The 12,237-nt window shown below is 39.0% G+C and overlaps 2 protein-coding genes across 5 annotated transcripts in view; one reads left to right on the forward strand and one right to left on the reverse strand.

Annotated features, from left to right (window-relative positions):
* Positions 1–4,704, reverse strand: part of setd1ba (SET domain containing 1B, histone lysine methyltransferase a) — a 113,235-nt gene extending 108,531 nt beyond the window's left edge. For 2 of the 3 annotated variants that reach the window (XM_048611438.1, XM_048611436.1), the window contains exons 1-5: positions 4,000–4,263; positions 3,630–3,784; positions 3,309–3,407; positions 2,844–3,114; positions 2,246–2,367 (exon numbers count right to left, since the gene is read on the reverse strand). In XM_048611438.1, the coding sequence (XP_048467395.1) occupies positions 2,246–2,367; positions 2,844–3,114; positions 3,309–3,407; positions 3,630–3,784; positions 4,000–4,072 (720 nt within the window). In that variant the 5' untranslated portion in view covers positions 4,073–4,263. Of the gene's footprint in view, positions 1–2,245; positions 2,368–2,843; positions 3,115–3,308; positions 3,408–3,629; positions 3,785–3,999; positions 4,264–4,496 lie in introns of those variants that run through there. The other variant, XM_020511272.2, reaches the window with a different exon arrangement.
* Positions 4,705–4,953: 249 nt separating this feature from the next.
* Positions 4,954–12,237, forward strand: part of rhof (ras homolog family member F) — a 52,780-nt gene continuing 45,496 nt past the window's right edge. Inside the window, exons 1-2 of one of the 2 annotated variants that reach the window (XM_020511271.2) lie at positions 4,970–5,131; positions 6,078–6,130. The gene's annotated coding sequence lies outside the window, so the exon portion shown is untranslated. Of the gene's footprint in view, positions 6,131–12,237 lie in introns of both variants that reach the window. The other variant, XM_048611412.1, reaches the window with a different exon arrangement.

Below are 12,237 nucleotides of genomic sequence, written 5' to 3' on the forward strand. Positions count from 1 at the left end.
AGAGCCAATATGTTCAAGTTCAGCAAAAAAAAATCAACCAACATTAGGGTTCAGGCCTACAAATTTTTTTTGGTCTGTTCATCTCAATGGTCATCAGGTGATAATGTGAACACACAATATTTTAAAAAAACAAGCAAAATATCCTACAACTATGATTAGAAGGCATTGTGACTGCAACTTTGAATGGATGGATAACTTCACAAACTTTTCAAACTACATAAGTAGAAATAGATATATTATTTTGAACACTAAATACTTTTTCAGGTTCATTCAGCTATTCTTGACACTGGAATCATAAGGAACCTTTTTTGTCAGGGGATTGATAAACAATGCAAATTGGAGTCATCATGACACTTTATTCATAGGTACCACATCAAAACTTTAAATTGTCTATGCTTTGTTCACAGTTATAACTTGTAATGAAATGGTACAAGACTTTGAGTATTCTTTGACTACATTCCATTTTCACAACAATAAACTTATGAGATAGTCCAATAGGTAGAGTTGTTACCAGAACCTAGTGGAAAAAAATGCATTCGTTGAATGAAAAAATACAACATTTCTGAGCAGTTTGTTAAAGAAGTCAGTTTCTGAGATTTAGTCTGCTTCTCCTGACCATTCTGGGAGTGTATCATTTCAAGATTTTATATTACGATTGGAGAAACACAAAATCACTTATAATAGTTTTAATTCTTAAGAGATTGAGTACCATCATTCAATACTTCTTAGCTCATCAAGCAAGCAGCTCTCCAATTTAGTTAAAATGTAAGCTAAATGTTAGTGCAGACTAGTGACCAGACACATTACCAGATTAACCTAGAGCAATAGAGAAAAGGTGACAGTGAGAATTCCCCCACAGTAAGTTTCTATTAACTGGCTACAATTGGAGAAAATGAAATTTGAAACTGCACTCATGTTTTTTGGAGGTCCCTACTTAGGCAGTTCCCAAAACATCAAGGAAAAGAAATATCAAGCAGAGACTGCTCTGGCCAGTTCTTACATACACTCCCAAGCCTTATGGACTGGTGACTAGGGCATCCCATATGAGATAAAGAACAGGGAAAGATTAACATGCTTGGGCAAGAGAGTTTTCTTGAGCGACAAATTTTGAAAGCATTAATAAACTGGGAAATACTAAAAAATATCGAAGGCTAATTAGTTTAAAAAATGTTTCAATCCTTACTGTGTAAAGATCATTTAATGGCTCCAAGTTATATAAATTTGGTAGTTAAAACTGCAACTAAATTGCCGAATATTACACAGGCGATTTGTTGACACCAAGTGAAAAACACTTCTTTCCCCACTAATAAAATCAGACTCAACAGGTCAAAAAGGGACTTTAAAAGAAATTTTTGAATTTTTTTTTCCCTTTGTTGCCTTATTCCCTACAGCCTTCTGGCCTTTTCATATATTTTTGTCAGAAAGAATGACAGTGAATCTCTGCATGATGGCAAGGAAAGAAGACAACTTTATAGCATGGCTCTGACGTGCTCCAGAAATACCACACTATGCAATCAGTTTGGAAGAGTGTAAAAGTTTGCTTCAATGACACCCTGTAAATTAATTAAGAAACAAAATATGTATTCATGGCTACATCAAATTAACTTAATAACCATAGACTAGAGATGTAATTTACCAGGCACTAGGGTTCATAAAAAATGTGTTTACCAAAACATGGATGATTTCTAACATCTTAGAAAAAAGCCAATTGTTACAGTAATAAGAAACAGAAACACCTTAATCCAAAAAAGCTACAGGAGGTTGTTGCTTAAAATTTTTTTACAGCGATATTATTTGAAACCGAACAAGAATATAGAACGTTTCCACCTCAAGAAAGATTAATATTGAAATAATTTGCATAGCATAAATGTCCACCTGCTTCAGCCCAAACTTCCCAATCTGAAATATTTGTTATTAAATTTATGATACAAGCCGCAAGTCGTCTCCCTGCAACAACTACCTCGCTTCCTGTTAGTTAATCTGCTGTCACTTATTAAAGAGCTCGACAGACACGCAACTTTTACTAGGCAGCCTTTTAACAACACCAGCGAACCTGGCGTGTGCAGAGATTCATTCATACCAATCCCACATGACTATCAGCGGAGCTAGCTCGTCTTCTAATAACGAGCCATTCACTGGTAAACAAATGCAGGGGAAAAAAGAGAGTCAATGAAACATTTCCTCATTGCACCATAAAGCAATCGAGTGCCACAGTATATTTAATGTGTAATGAAACTGTCCATACCTGTCCAAATTCACTATTTATTATAGGAGAGGCGTCCAAATAAGCATCGGTACCGACAGGAAGAGTCTGGGGGGTAAAGTAACCACTGACCAGTAGCTCGTAGTATCTCATCCGATGTTCACCTACAGAATGGCAGGATTATGATGACTGCGGAGTCTGAATCAGTTTTAAAATGACACAGGTCTTCGTAAATATATCCCACCGATTGGATACAAGCAGCACTCCCTCCCGACACAACATGGAATTAACATATTGATCAGAACTACACGTGACTGTGGGATTTTTCAACACCGGCGTCAACTTCACAAACTTAATCTGAAAGATAGCCCCGCGATTCTCAAGGCCCATTAACACACTGCACCAGGACTCACAAAGTATACCGATTGGGAGGATTTTACAAACGACAGCAATCCCTCTGTTTCCTAGCAACATTAAACAAGCTACATTTGTGTGCACACGTGACTCAGAATCGGCGTTAAAATGAGTCAATATTACATATTTGCATTAATCTCGGATGGTGAAACCAGCACGACTTTAAATCCGAAAAACATGCACAGTCGGAGAGAACCGAATTGATTAAAAAGTAACTTTATTGCACCTTTGGTATCGAGTTGGACATGGATGATGTTTCCCATAACGGAAGTGTTGTGAAGGTGCTGCACTGTATCCTTGGCTCCCTTCACTGTGGCGAACACCACCTTCGCGATCCCTAGGTGCTTCTTGTTCTTAGGGTTGTAAAGAATTTCCACTTCTTCAACCTCGCCATACTTCTTGCACATGTCCAAAAGAAACCCCTCTCGTATGTTGTCGTTCAGCTTGGCAAATGTTACCTGCTTTGGAGGTACGGGTCCCACGTAATGCTCGTCGATCTGTTGGCACCAGGAGCACATTCAAACAAACTTAACTAGCGATTGCTAAACAAAAAAAAACGGTTGTCTTGGACATTTCATTGCTTATGTTTTGGAGTTACAAAGAGTAAAGTGCTAGAGTAACACACTACAAAAAGGAAATTCTACTAATGAGATGAAATGGAGAAAGTATTTCAGTTCCCCTCCTCCTTTACCTTAAATTTTGGAACAGGTAAATCCAGCTCTTTGCTTTTGGTCCACATGCGTCCAAGTCGGGGGTCTCTGACAGTATCAACCGGTGGAACACCGGAATTCTGCAATAAGAACGATTGACATGATTTATTTTTGAAGGTTTAGGGAACATGCAGCAAACTGGAGAACATGTTAACGAGTAACCGGACTGTCAGTTTAAGAGCTCCTGACAGGAGGAACCACAATGTAACTTTATTCGCTTACAACATTGTAACAATGGCAGCATCCTGTGACAAACACGACAGACGTGGAATTAATGGCTGCACTTCCACAATATCACTCACAGGGAGACTTAAATGTTGGCCATCGTAGCGGTAGAGTTTGTGTTGTCCCTTCTTCAACGCTGGGTCAATAATCAACTTATAACTTCGCCAATGGTGACTTTTTCTCTCTGCTGAACTCCCTCCTGCGTGGCTGTGCTCCATCCCATTGATCAAACCTGCAAATGTTGGGGAGGGTAGGGGGGAGGAACACAAAATGATTTTAAGCTAGGCTGACAAATGCTTCAGTTCTCAACATTAAAAAAAATTCCTCTCTCTTTTCCCTTCCACGAATACATTGCACACGAAATGGGGAATCTAAGCTCGCTGGACCATTAGAGAAAAAGAGAGAGAGAGGGGGTTGAAAGAGAGAGAGAGAGAAAAAAACACTCACTTGAACTCTGTTTCTTGCCATGATCTTCGTGGTGCCTCGGCTTCTCCCCGGGTTTCAGCTCCTTGAAAGACATTGTCGTCGATTTCTGTCGGTTTCGGAGCGAACGGCGTGATCTGGGGAAAACAATTACATTTCGCTGATTAGGTTACATTGTACGGCTCCTGCCTCCTTTTTTTTCGCGAGCCAACACATATTGTGTGCTTCTGCTCAGTGTATGTACGTATCCCACAATCCACCCGCCCAGTCTGGGGGCCACCAGCTAGTCTTCCATTCCCTCCGCACATTCAACGTTTCCGTGCGTCTACCTCCCTCCCTCCCCCACTCCTCCTCCCTCCCTCCCCCACTCCTCCTCCCTCAGACCCAGAGAAGGCCCCGGATCCCCGGCCTCGCCCCGATCCCAGACGCAGCCCGGGCTCCCGCCTGTCGGGGGAATGGGGCGGGGAAAGGAACTCATTTATTTATATATATTTTTGTTCTGTCTCTCTTTCTCCGCCGACCTGGGCCTCGGCTCGACGGACGGTAATTTTGAATCAGGGCTGGGAATCCATGTTAGGTTTACGCAGCGTCAAACTGGGTCGCCAAACAAGATGGGTCGAGGTGGTTCAAGTTTGAGGACTCCCATTGAGCATTAACTTCCATTTCGCCATTGCTCCTCCTCCTCCTCCCCCCACGGCGCCCTCCGCCGCCTCTGTTTGTTGTTGTTTAGTTTTTTTTGGCTTTTTTTTGTACCGACCCTCCCTCCCCCCACCCACAAACACACACACACACACACACCACCCCCGGCCCAAACGGTAATGGCTCGGAAAATTTTTTCTCCCCCACCCCCCCCCGGTGTCTCGCACGATCGTTAAGTTCCGAGTGGTTTTGAATGGTTGGCCGATTTCGCCTGTTTAAAAGGTGGCTGCTAACGGGAGCCAATCAGAGCGGGGCTTGCTTGAGCCTTGTGGGGTTTTTTTGGAAGCTTGAAGTGAAAGCTCCTTGAGCAAGAGGAGAGGCTCAGACTGGGTTCTGTGTGTGTTTCTGAGTGTGTCTTTGTGAGTGTGTGTTCCCCCGTTCAGCAACAACAAGGGCAAGGACTGGCGCTCTCCTTTATCACAAATGGAAAGATCTCTCTTCACAGTTTCAAAGCACAGTGGGTTTTCTCCTTTTAATTAAAAATGGATCTAATTTAGGTTCTGTAATCTCTGGCCACATTTGAAGAGCTGATGATGATGAATTTGGATGCAAGATTTCGAACTGCTAAAGCCTGAAGATTTTTTTCTTTGGAATGCATCTTGGGGTTGAAACTAGGTCATGGCACACCAGCGTTGTCTGCAGTTACATTGACATGAAATCTTTGTAAAGAGAATGGAGCGCAATTGATTTTTTTGTATGTTTTTATATAACTTATGAAAACCGATTTAATGGTAGCATATGGATTGTTTGATAGCGCTTTTTCACTTTGAAGATTTGTGGTAATCTTAATTTTTAAATTCGTTTTGCATTCAGGAGAAACAACATCAGAATCTCAAGCAGATGATTTTTTTTACTTTTTCAATAACAATGATCTGCCTAACCCATTACGACAATTTTTACAAACTGGGTAGAGCGATTCTTAATGTTTCCATAGCAGTTAGGCGTTGTCCTTAACTGAAAGTGTTTGATCCCTGCCAGAATTGCTTGTAATTTATGTATTCGAACCCTTTTAGCCGTTTCAGTACGAGATTCTGAAACCGCGAACAATTGTCAAAACTATTAAAAGGAATGTCCAACTCACTTTCTTTTCAGTTTTGACCTCGTTCTTTTTTAAAAAAATTAAGTAATTTCATGAGCTTAAACCCATTATGAAAATCCTTTAATATTTGCTCGCATCAGAGATTTTTAACTGATGGGATCTGTAATAGGAAGCCGCCAAACATATTTCAAAATGGAACCTTTGCCTTGCTTTTTCTTTTTCACCCAAATTAAAATTGATTCTTTACCCTGGATTGACATTGACTTTTTAACACATTTTATATAGCACATAAGCTACTTCAGTATGCAGATGTATTTTTAGAAAACACATCTCTGAGCTTCGTCTCAAAATGTATTACTGGCAGGTGGTGTGGCCGACAACTGTCGTGTGACATTTTAAATCTGGATTAAAACGAAGGTCTGTACCACTTTTATTATAAACCGAATCCGACGATGTACCGTGTTTGAAACATTTTCCACTGCCAATTTTGAAAATTCTCATTAGTTTAAAACAAATTTGGAGCTTTAAATATTATTTGTATTTTTGCATCGCTTGCTAATAATATCTTTTAATTTGCATTGTTCCTCGTCTTATATATTTCATATTATTCTTAAAAGCAGGGTCACTTAATTCACATTTAGAGTGCTAAGATTACATGGAGCATTTAACCTAGTCTACAAAAAATTGAAGTAATTATGATTCTGTTGCCTTTGTGTGCTCGTTCTCAAATATTTCTTAAAGATTAAGACCTTAAGAAACTGATTTATTTTACCGGGAAACTAGCTCTAAACAGAAATTAAGATGTTCTTTAGAATGGAAATGCTTGTTTTTTTTTATTGTTGCCTTTCGATAGAACGTACAAGTCACGGCCGGCTGATGCAACAAAATGACGACTGGTATTCCTTTCTATTTGTGAATATTTAGTGCCTATGTTGTTTGAGCTGTGGGTGGTTGAAGCTTCCCGAAATAGTTTAGGATTACAAATAGCCCTGAGGCGTAGTGTTTTTGTTCGGTAGAGAGCTCTGTACTGTACATGACAAAAAAAGCTGCTCAAACAAAATGGAGCTGGTGCCTGGTGTCGCTAAGAAGTTAAAATGAACATGAAGAGTAAACAAGCTGCTGAGTAATGGTGTGCCTGGGCAGAGTAGGCCGCGGTCATTGTGCAAACAGTGAAACGTGTTTCTGATTCAGAAAGGGTCAGAAATAGGTCCCCATTTGTGAAAAGGAAAGCTCATAAATACTCGCCCCCAAAATGTTCGAATAGTATTGCATTAATTTATTTTTCACAAAGCTGTAATTTTGGGTGAGTTAAATCTTTTAGTTCGAACTGTTGAATCACGAGTTTCAGTATAGAAAAGGCACTGACGAAACAATGGCTTTATTTCAATCTGACCAGGGACCCCCGAGTGTGCTGTAATTACTACAGCAGCGTGAATCGGGCGGTAATTTCTCTGCTCCGCCTCCAGCAACACCATCCAAAGTTCATTACTGAGCCAACATTGTGTGACCCAGTGCCCCCAGAAGCTAAAGTACATCATGATGCGCATTGTGTAATTGTCAAGTGGCCCTCTTGTCTCAGTCAATCCCTAGAGGATTTGAGATTTCCAAGGCTGTCGTGAAATAGTGGTTACCAACGTGGGAATGTGAATTCAACAATTAGGATAGATGAATGTATTTCCTAGGGCCCTGGCACTCAGCAACTCTAACGAGAATAGTCCCCAGTGTCTTACACACTTCCTGTTTGAAGCCCTGTCAAAACATTGGTTTGCAACATTTTATTCCCTCCCAGCCCCATGCAATGGACTTGTGCCAAGAAACTGTCCAGAGACCTCTGGTAGCTCTTAAACTGTTATGGACATGTATACTGTTATTACACACCATTGATAGATCATTTGAGCCTGATTTGTTTCCTTTCTAAAGGTCCTTGCTTTGGCGAAACCGTTGACATTGGTTCTTGTCAAATATTGTTTGGGATTGTTTTACCAATGTCAGTTTCCTGTTCCCTGCATGCTTGGGGGTGGCGGGGGTCTAGAAATATTTTTAAGCCCCTAACACAACTCATGATGCGGTTCCTTACTGGAATGGCCTTGGCTTGGAAACTGAAATCAACAGAAGTAAAAGCGAGGGTGAGGAGGAGTGTGAAACAAGCGCAGAACAACAAAAAAAAAGACAGCTATAATGTGAGAAATTGAAATTTGCATGCGTGTGAAAGACAGTCAGAGAGGTTGAAGAGGAAACTTGTTTTGTAGACTTGGCTGTACCACTATCCGCGCTGATAGAATCGCAGAATTACGACTGCGCAAGAGGCCATTCGGCCCATTTATAGTTTGCACTGATTTTCCTGTGAAAGCAATTCGCCTAGCGCCCGTTCCCCTATTTTCTCCCGTAAATTGTACATTCTTGCTTTCTCAGACAACAGTTCAGTTGCCTTTGATTGCCTCAGTTGAACTTACACCCTGATTCTGTGGTGGAGGTATTTCCTCATGTCATTATTGTTTCTTTTGCCTTTTACCTTCAATCTGTACCCTCTTAGTTCCCAGTTCTTCCACCCGTGGGAAGTATTCTCCTACCCATTATGCCCCTTATAATTTTGAATACTATCAAATTTTCTGTTGGCCTTCTCCAAGGAAAATAGATCTATTTTATTTTGTGGTTCCAAGGATGAAGAACTTTTCTTGTGAAAGAATCCTTTCTGTATTCTTTCCAATGCCTTCAGGTGTTTCCTAAGTTACAGCACTCAGAACATGCCTTCACGGATGTATTATACAAGTTCAACATTATCTGTATTTTTGTACTGCACCTTAATAAATAAAGCCTAGGCTACTAATGCTTTAACTGCTCTCAACCTGCCCTGCCACCTGCAATGACTGGTGCGCATATACAACCAAGTCTACAGTACCCTTTAGTTTATACTGTTTCAGTATGCTCTTCCTACCAAAATGAATGGCTTTGTGCTTCTCCACATTGAATTTAATTTGCCATTTCTCCATCCATTCCACCTACTTGTCTGTGTCCTTCTTGAAGGCCTACATTATACTCCGCCATTCGTAGTACTTGCAGCTTTCACATCCATTTGCTAATCTTCCCCAAAAAGTTTACCTCACTTAATATATTTCTAGAAGAGGAGAGATCCTAGCAACAATCCCTGTGCAATGCTCAAAGCTTTCTCCAATCGGAAAACATTTAATAATTACTATTTTTGTATCTTGTCTCTCAGCCAATTTTGTACTCGTATTACTAGTGTTTTTTTTTAAACAAGTTTTAACTTGTTAACAGCTCAAGCCCCTAAAGGATTTTAGCACAAATGAGGTGATAGGGTTCAAACTCATTAGGAATGAAAATTGGCTTCAGCCAGTTTTTATTGCCGACCTGTAGGCATAATGCTGTGTGTTTGGGGAATGCATTCAAGTGGACCATTGTTGTTCCTTCTACTGTGTTGGTCTTTTTAGCCTATTTCATCACCATCCCAGAAGGCTGAGGCCACTGTTGTCCAAGTTGAAATCTGTTTATTCAATTATTTTCACACAAATGTCATTGTAAAGTGAACATGCTTATGACATGCTATAATCAACAATGTTTAAATTGCTCCGTTGGCCAAAGAATGAAGGGTACTGATAGTTATGTGTGTTGCATGTCTTCTGTAAACCTTGGAATGTATTGCACCACATTTCACACCATTGTCCTGGAATCTTTGGCTGCATTTTCCCAGGTTTCAGGATGAGTTAACATTTCCTAAAACATTTTTATTTATATTTAAATAAATGTGGTGCTTAAAATACTTCCAATGGTATGATCTCCTTTTACTTATTAGCAGGTAGTGAATATATCTTTGGAAGCTCATTGGTCAGGTCATTGGAGCTTGTTTGTACAACCATGACTTGAATGTTATGTTGGCAACTGCAGTACTTCAGTGTTTACTTAGCCTGATGAATTATTTCTAATTGCATCATGTATGCGGTTGGTAGAATATTTCTATCTTTCCATTATTTGTAAAGAATAAGTTATGCAGACTGGCAAGAATCTAGTGAATATAAATGCTATATACTTGAAGCTTTGACTTCAGTTTCTGTTAGTTTCAAAAATAATAATGCATGTCCCACATTAGCCTTTTTGATGTATCTAATTCTCTTGTCAATGTTTTGAAATGGAGCATGCAGCTTACTTTTTATATTGTGTATGTGTACAAGTAATTTTAGTTATCCTTTTACATCTTGGATTCTGCTGCATATTCTATTCTGATGCATCACTCAGTTTTGAACTGACGAGTAATTATTAACACAGTACCCAGAAAACTGTTTAATTTACTTTGGATCATCTTCAGAACGGGTTAGTATAACACAGAAAATCAACACAAAAATGACCCATGATTTTAACTTTTAGTTTCTACCTATTCATTGCAAATGGTGGTTTCTGTTAGAATTTATATATGTGCCCCAGTAACCACCTGTTGTGCAATCCAGCATGCAAAAAAGTTGAATAATTTGTAATCCCGCTTCACATTATTTATGCATCCATTATGTTTTGTGATATTGTCTGTTAATGATTCATAATCTAGTCTCTTTTGAAAGTGCCAACCCTTGTAAGGTATAATTCCATAGGAACTGATTAGAAGTTACCAGAAGCCACAGGTGACCATTTGTTCAACGTAAAACTTATATGGTTAAATTTGATATTTACAGTTAAGTTTTCTCACCTGAACATGATCCTAATGCTGTTCTTACCCAATGGACAACTGAATAGTGAGCAGGAAATTCCTCCTACCGTATGGCTCAGTTATTCATTCAAGTACCCGTACTTTGCTATTGGAAAGTCTGCTTTTGGAAAAAGCAAAACTTGTTTGTATTTGAACTACAGCAATATTATACCTCTCTCTTGCAAGAAAAATGGCAAACCTATTTTGTCAAAAATCTTTATCATCGAAATGAACCTATTACTGAATTAAACAATGTTTAAAACTTCCAAGCTTATTAACTAAAATTGTTCTTAATTAAAGAGATTTTAATTTGAACATTTGCTTTTTGAACTGAGAAATATCAATGCAGTTAAATGTATCTCCTAAATGCAATTATTTGCTTGAACTATAGCAATTTTCATACTCAAAATGATGCTATTGAAGCAAACCTTCATGAATAAGTAAGTCATCATAATTTATATTTAACTTCACCTCATTCGCAACCATGAGTTAAGCTATGTTGTACAGAACAGTCCAGTTGTTTTGTACATGTAACACTAAATTAAAAATGTAATCATATTAACAGGTTCTCACAGTGATGTAAGTTAATTTCATGGCTATTTTCACCATTTTTTTTTTTTGCAGTGTTTTCTTATTTCTTTAAAATTATCTGGAATTGTCCTGTACCTACATATTTTTGTGACAAAGTACATGATAAATATATCCATTTGAATAGAACAGAAGATTGGATAATGAGGTTGTTGCAGTTGCCCATGGCTGGGTTTAACTTTTTCAAATGGGATAATAGGGAAGCTGCTCCTGAAGTTGTTAGCTTAGTCACAGAATCATAGTATTAGTTAAACTATGGATAAATTTATAAATAACTATATTAGCTGATATTACAAATATAACAATTGGTAGAAATGAACATCCTTTTAATCTTTGGTACTAAGGTCAACAACAGATTTGAATTGCATGAACGAATTTGAGAAGTAATTGGTAATGATCAAGTATATGATGGAGCTAGCAAATGTTGCATCCCTTCCTAGACAATCAATGTTGGAATATGGTCAATAAGATATATTGAAAAGAGCTCAAGAACAGCTGGTGGGGGTCTGGCAAATATCATTAGATGATGGGAAGCCCTATGGTTGAACATTAAGTTGTCTATCATTGATCGTTTATCTACAGGATTGTGTAGGTCAGAGGGGATGTGGCAAGCACTGCTGTTAATGTTGCATGTAACCAGTGTAGCCCAGTATGTATAAATATTCTGTACTTTATTGGGAAAGGTAGAGTGTCATTGAACTCCATTCTGAGCTGTTATTAAGAGGGCAACTGGGCCCCACGTGAAAACCAGATTTGGAGCAGTTTGGCCTCTCCCACGTGCAGTAAAAGAGCTCTGAATAAAGGTCGCTTGTACTGCTGGAGACTCCTCTTTGATACCACTCCCCAGCAGAGCTGTTGTTGCTACGTAATATAGATTCCTTAGAGATAGTAGGAACTGCCGATGCTGGAGAATCTGATATAACCAGGTGTAGAGCTGGATGTACACAGCAAGCCAAGCAGCATCAGAGGAGCAGGAAAGCTGACGTTTCAAGTCTAGACCCTTCTTCAGAAAAAAAAATATTATTATAATTTTTTGTTTTGTTTTTCTGAAAAAAGGGTCTAGACCCGAAACGTCAGCTTTCCTGCTCTTCTGATGTTGCTTGGCCTGCTGTGTTCATCCAGCTCTACACCTTGTTATCATATATTCTTTTTAGACTTTTTTGTTATATACAATTAGCCAGATTTCTCGAAAGCGGCCCATGCAAAAACAGCACCTGTTATGAGTATGCTTTCAGTGCTCAAA

Source organism: Rhincodon typus, chromosome 24 (genome assembly GCF_021869965.1).
Source record: "Rhincodon typus isolate 14 chromosome 24, sRhiTyp1.1, whole genome shotgun sequence".
Lineage (NCBI taxonomy): Eukaryota > Metazoa > Chordata > Chondrichthyes > Orectolobiformes > Rhincodontidae > Rhincodon > Rhincodon typus.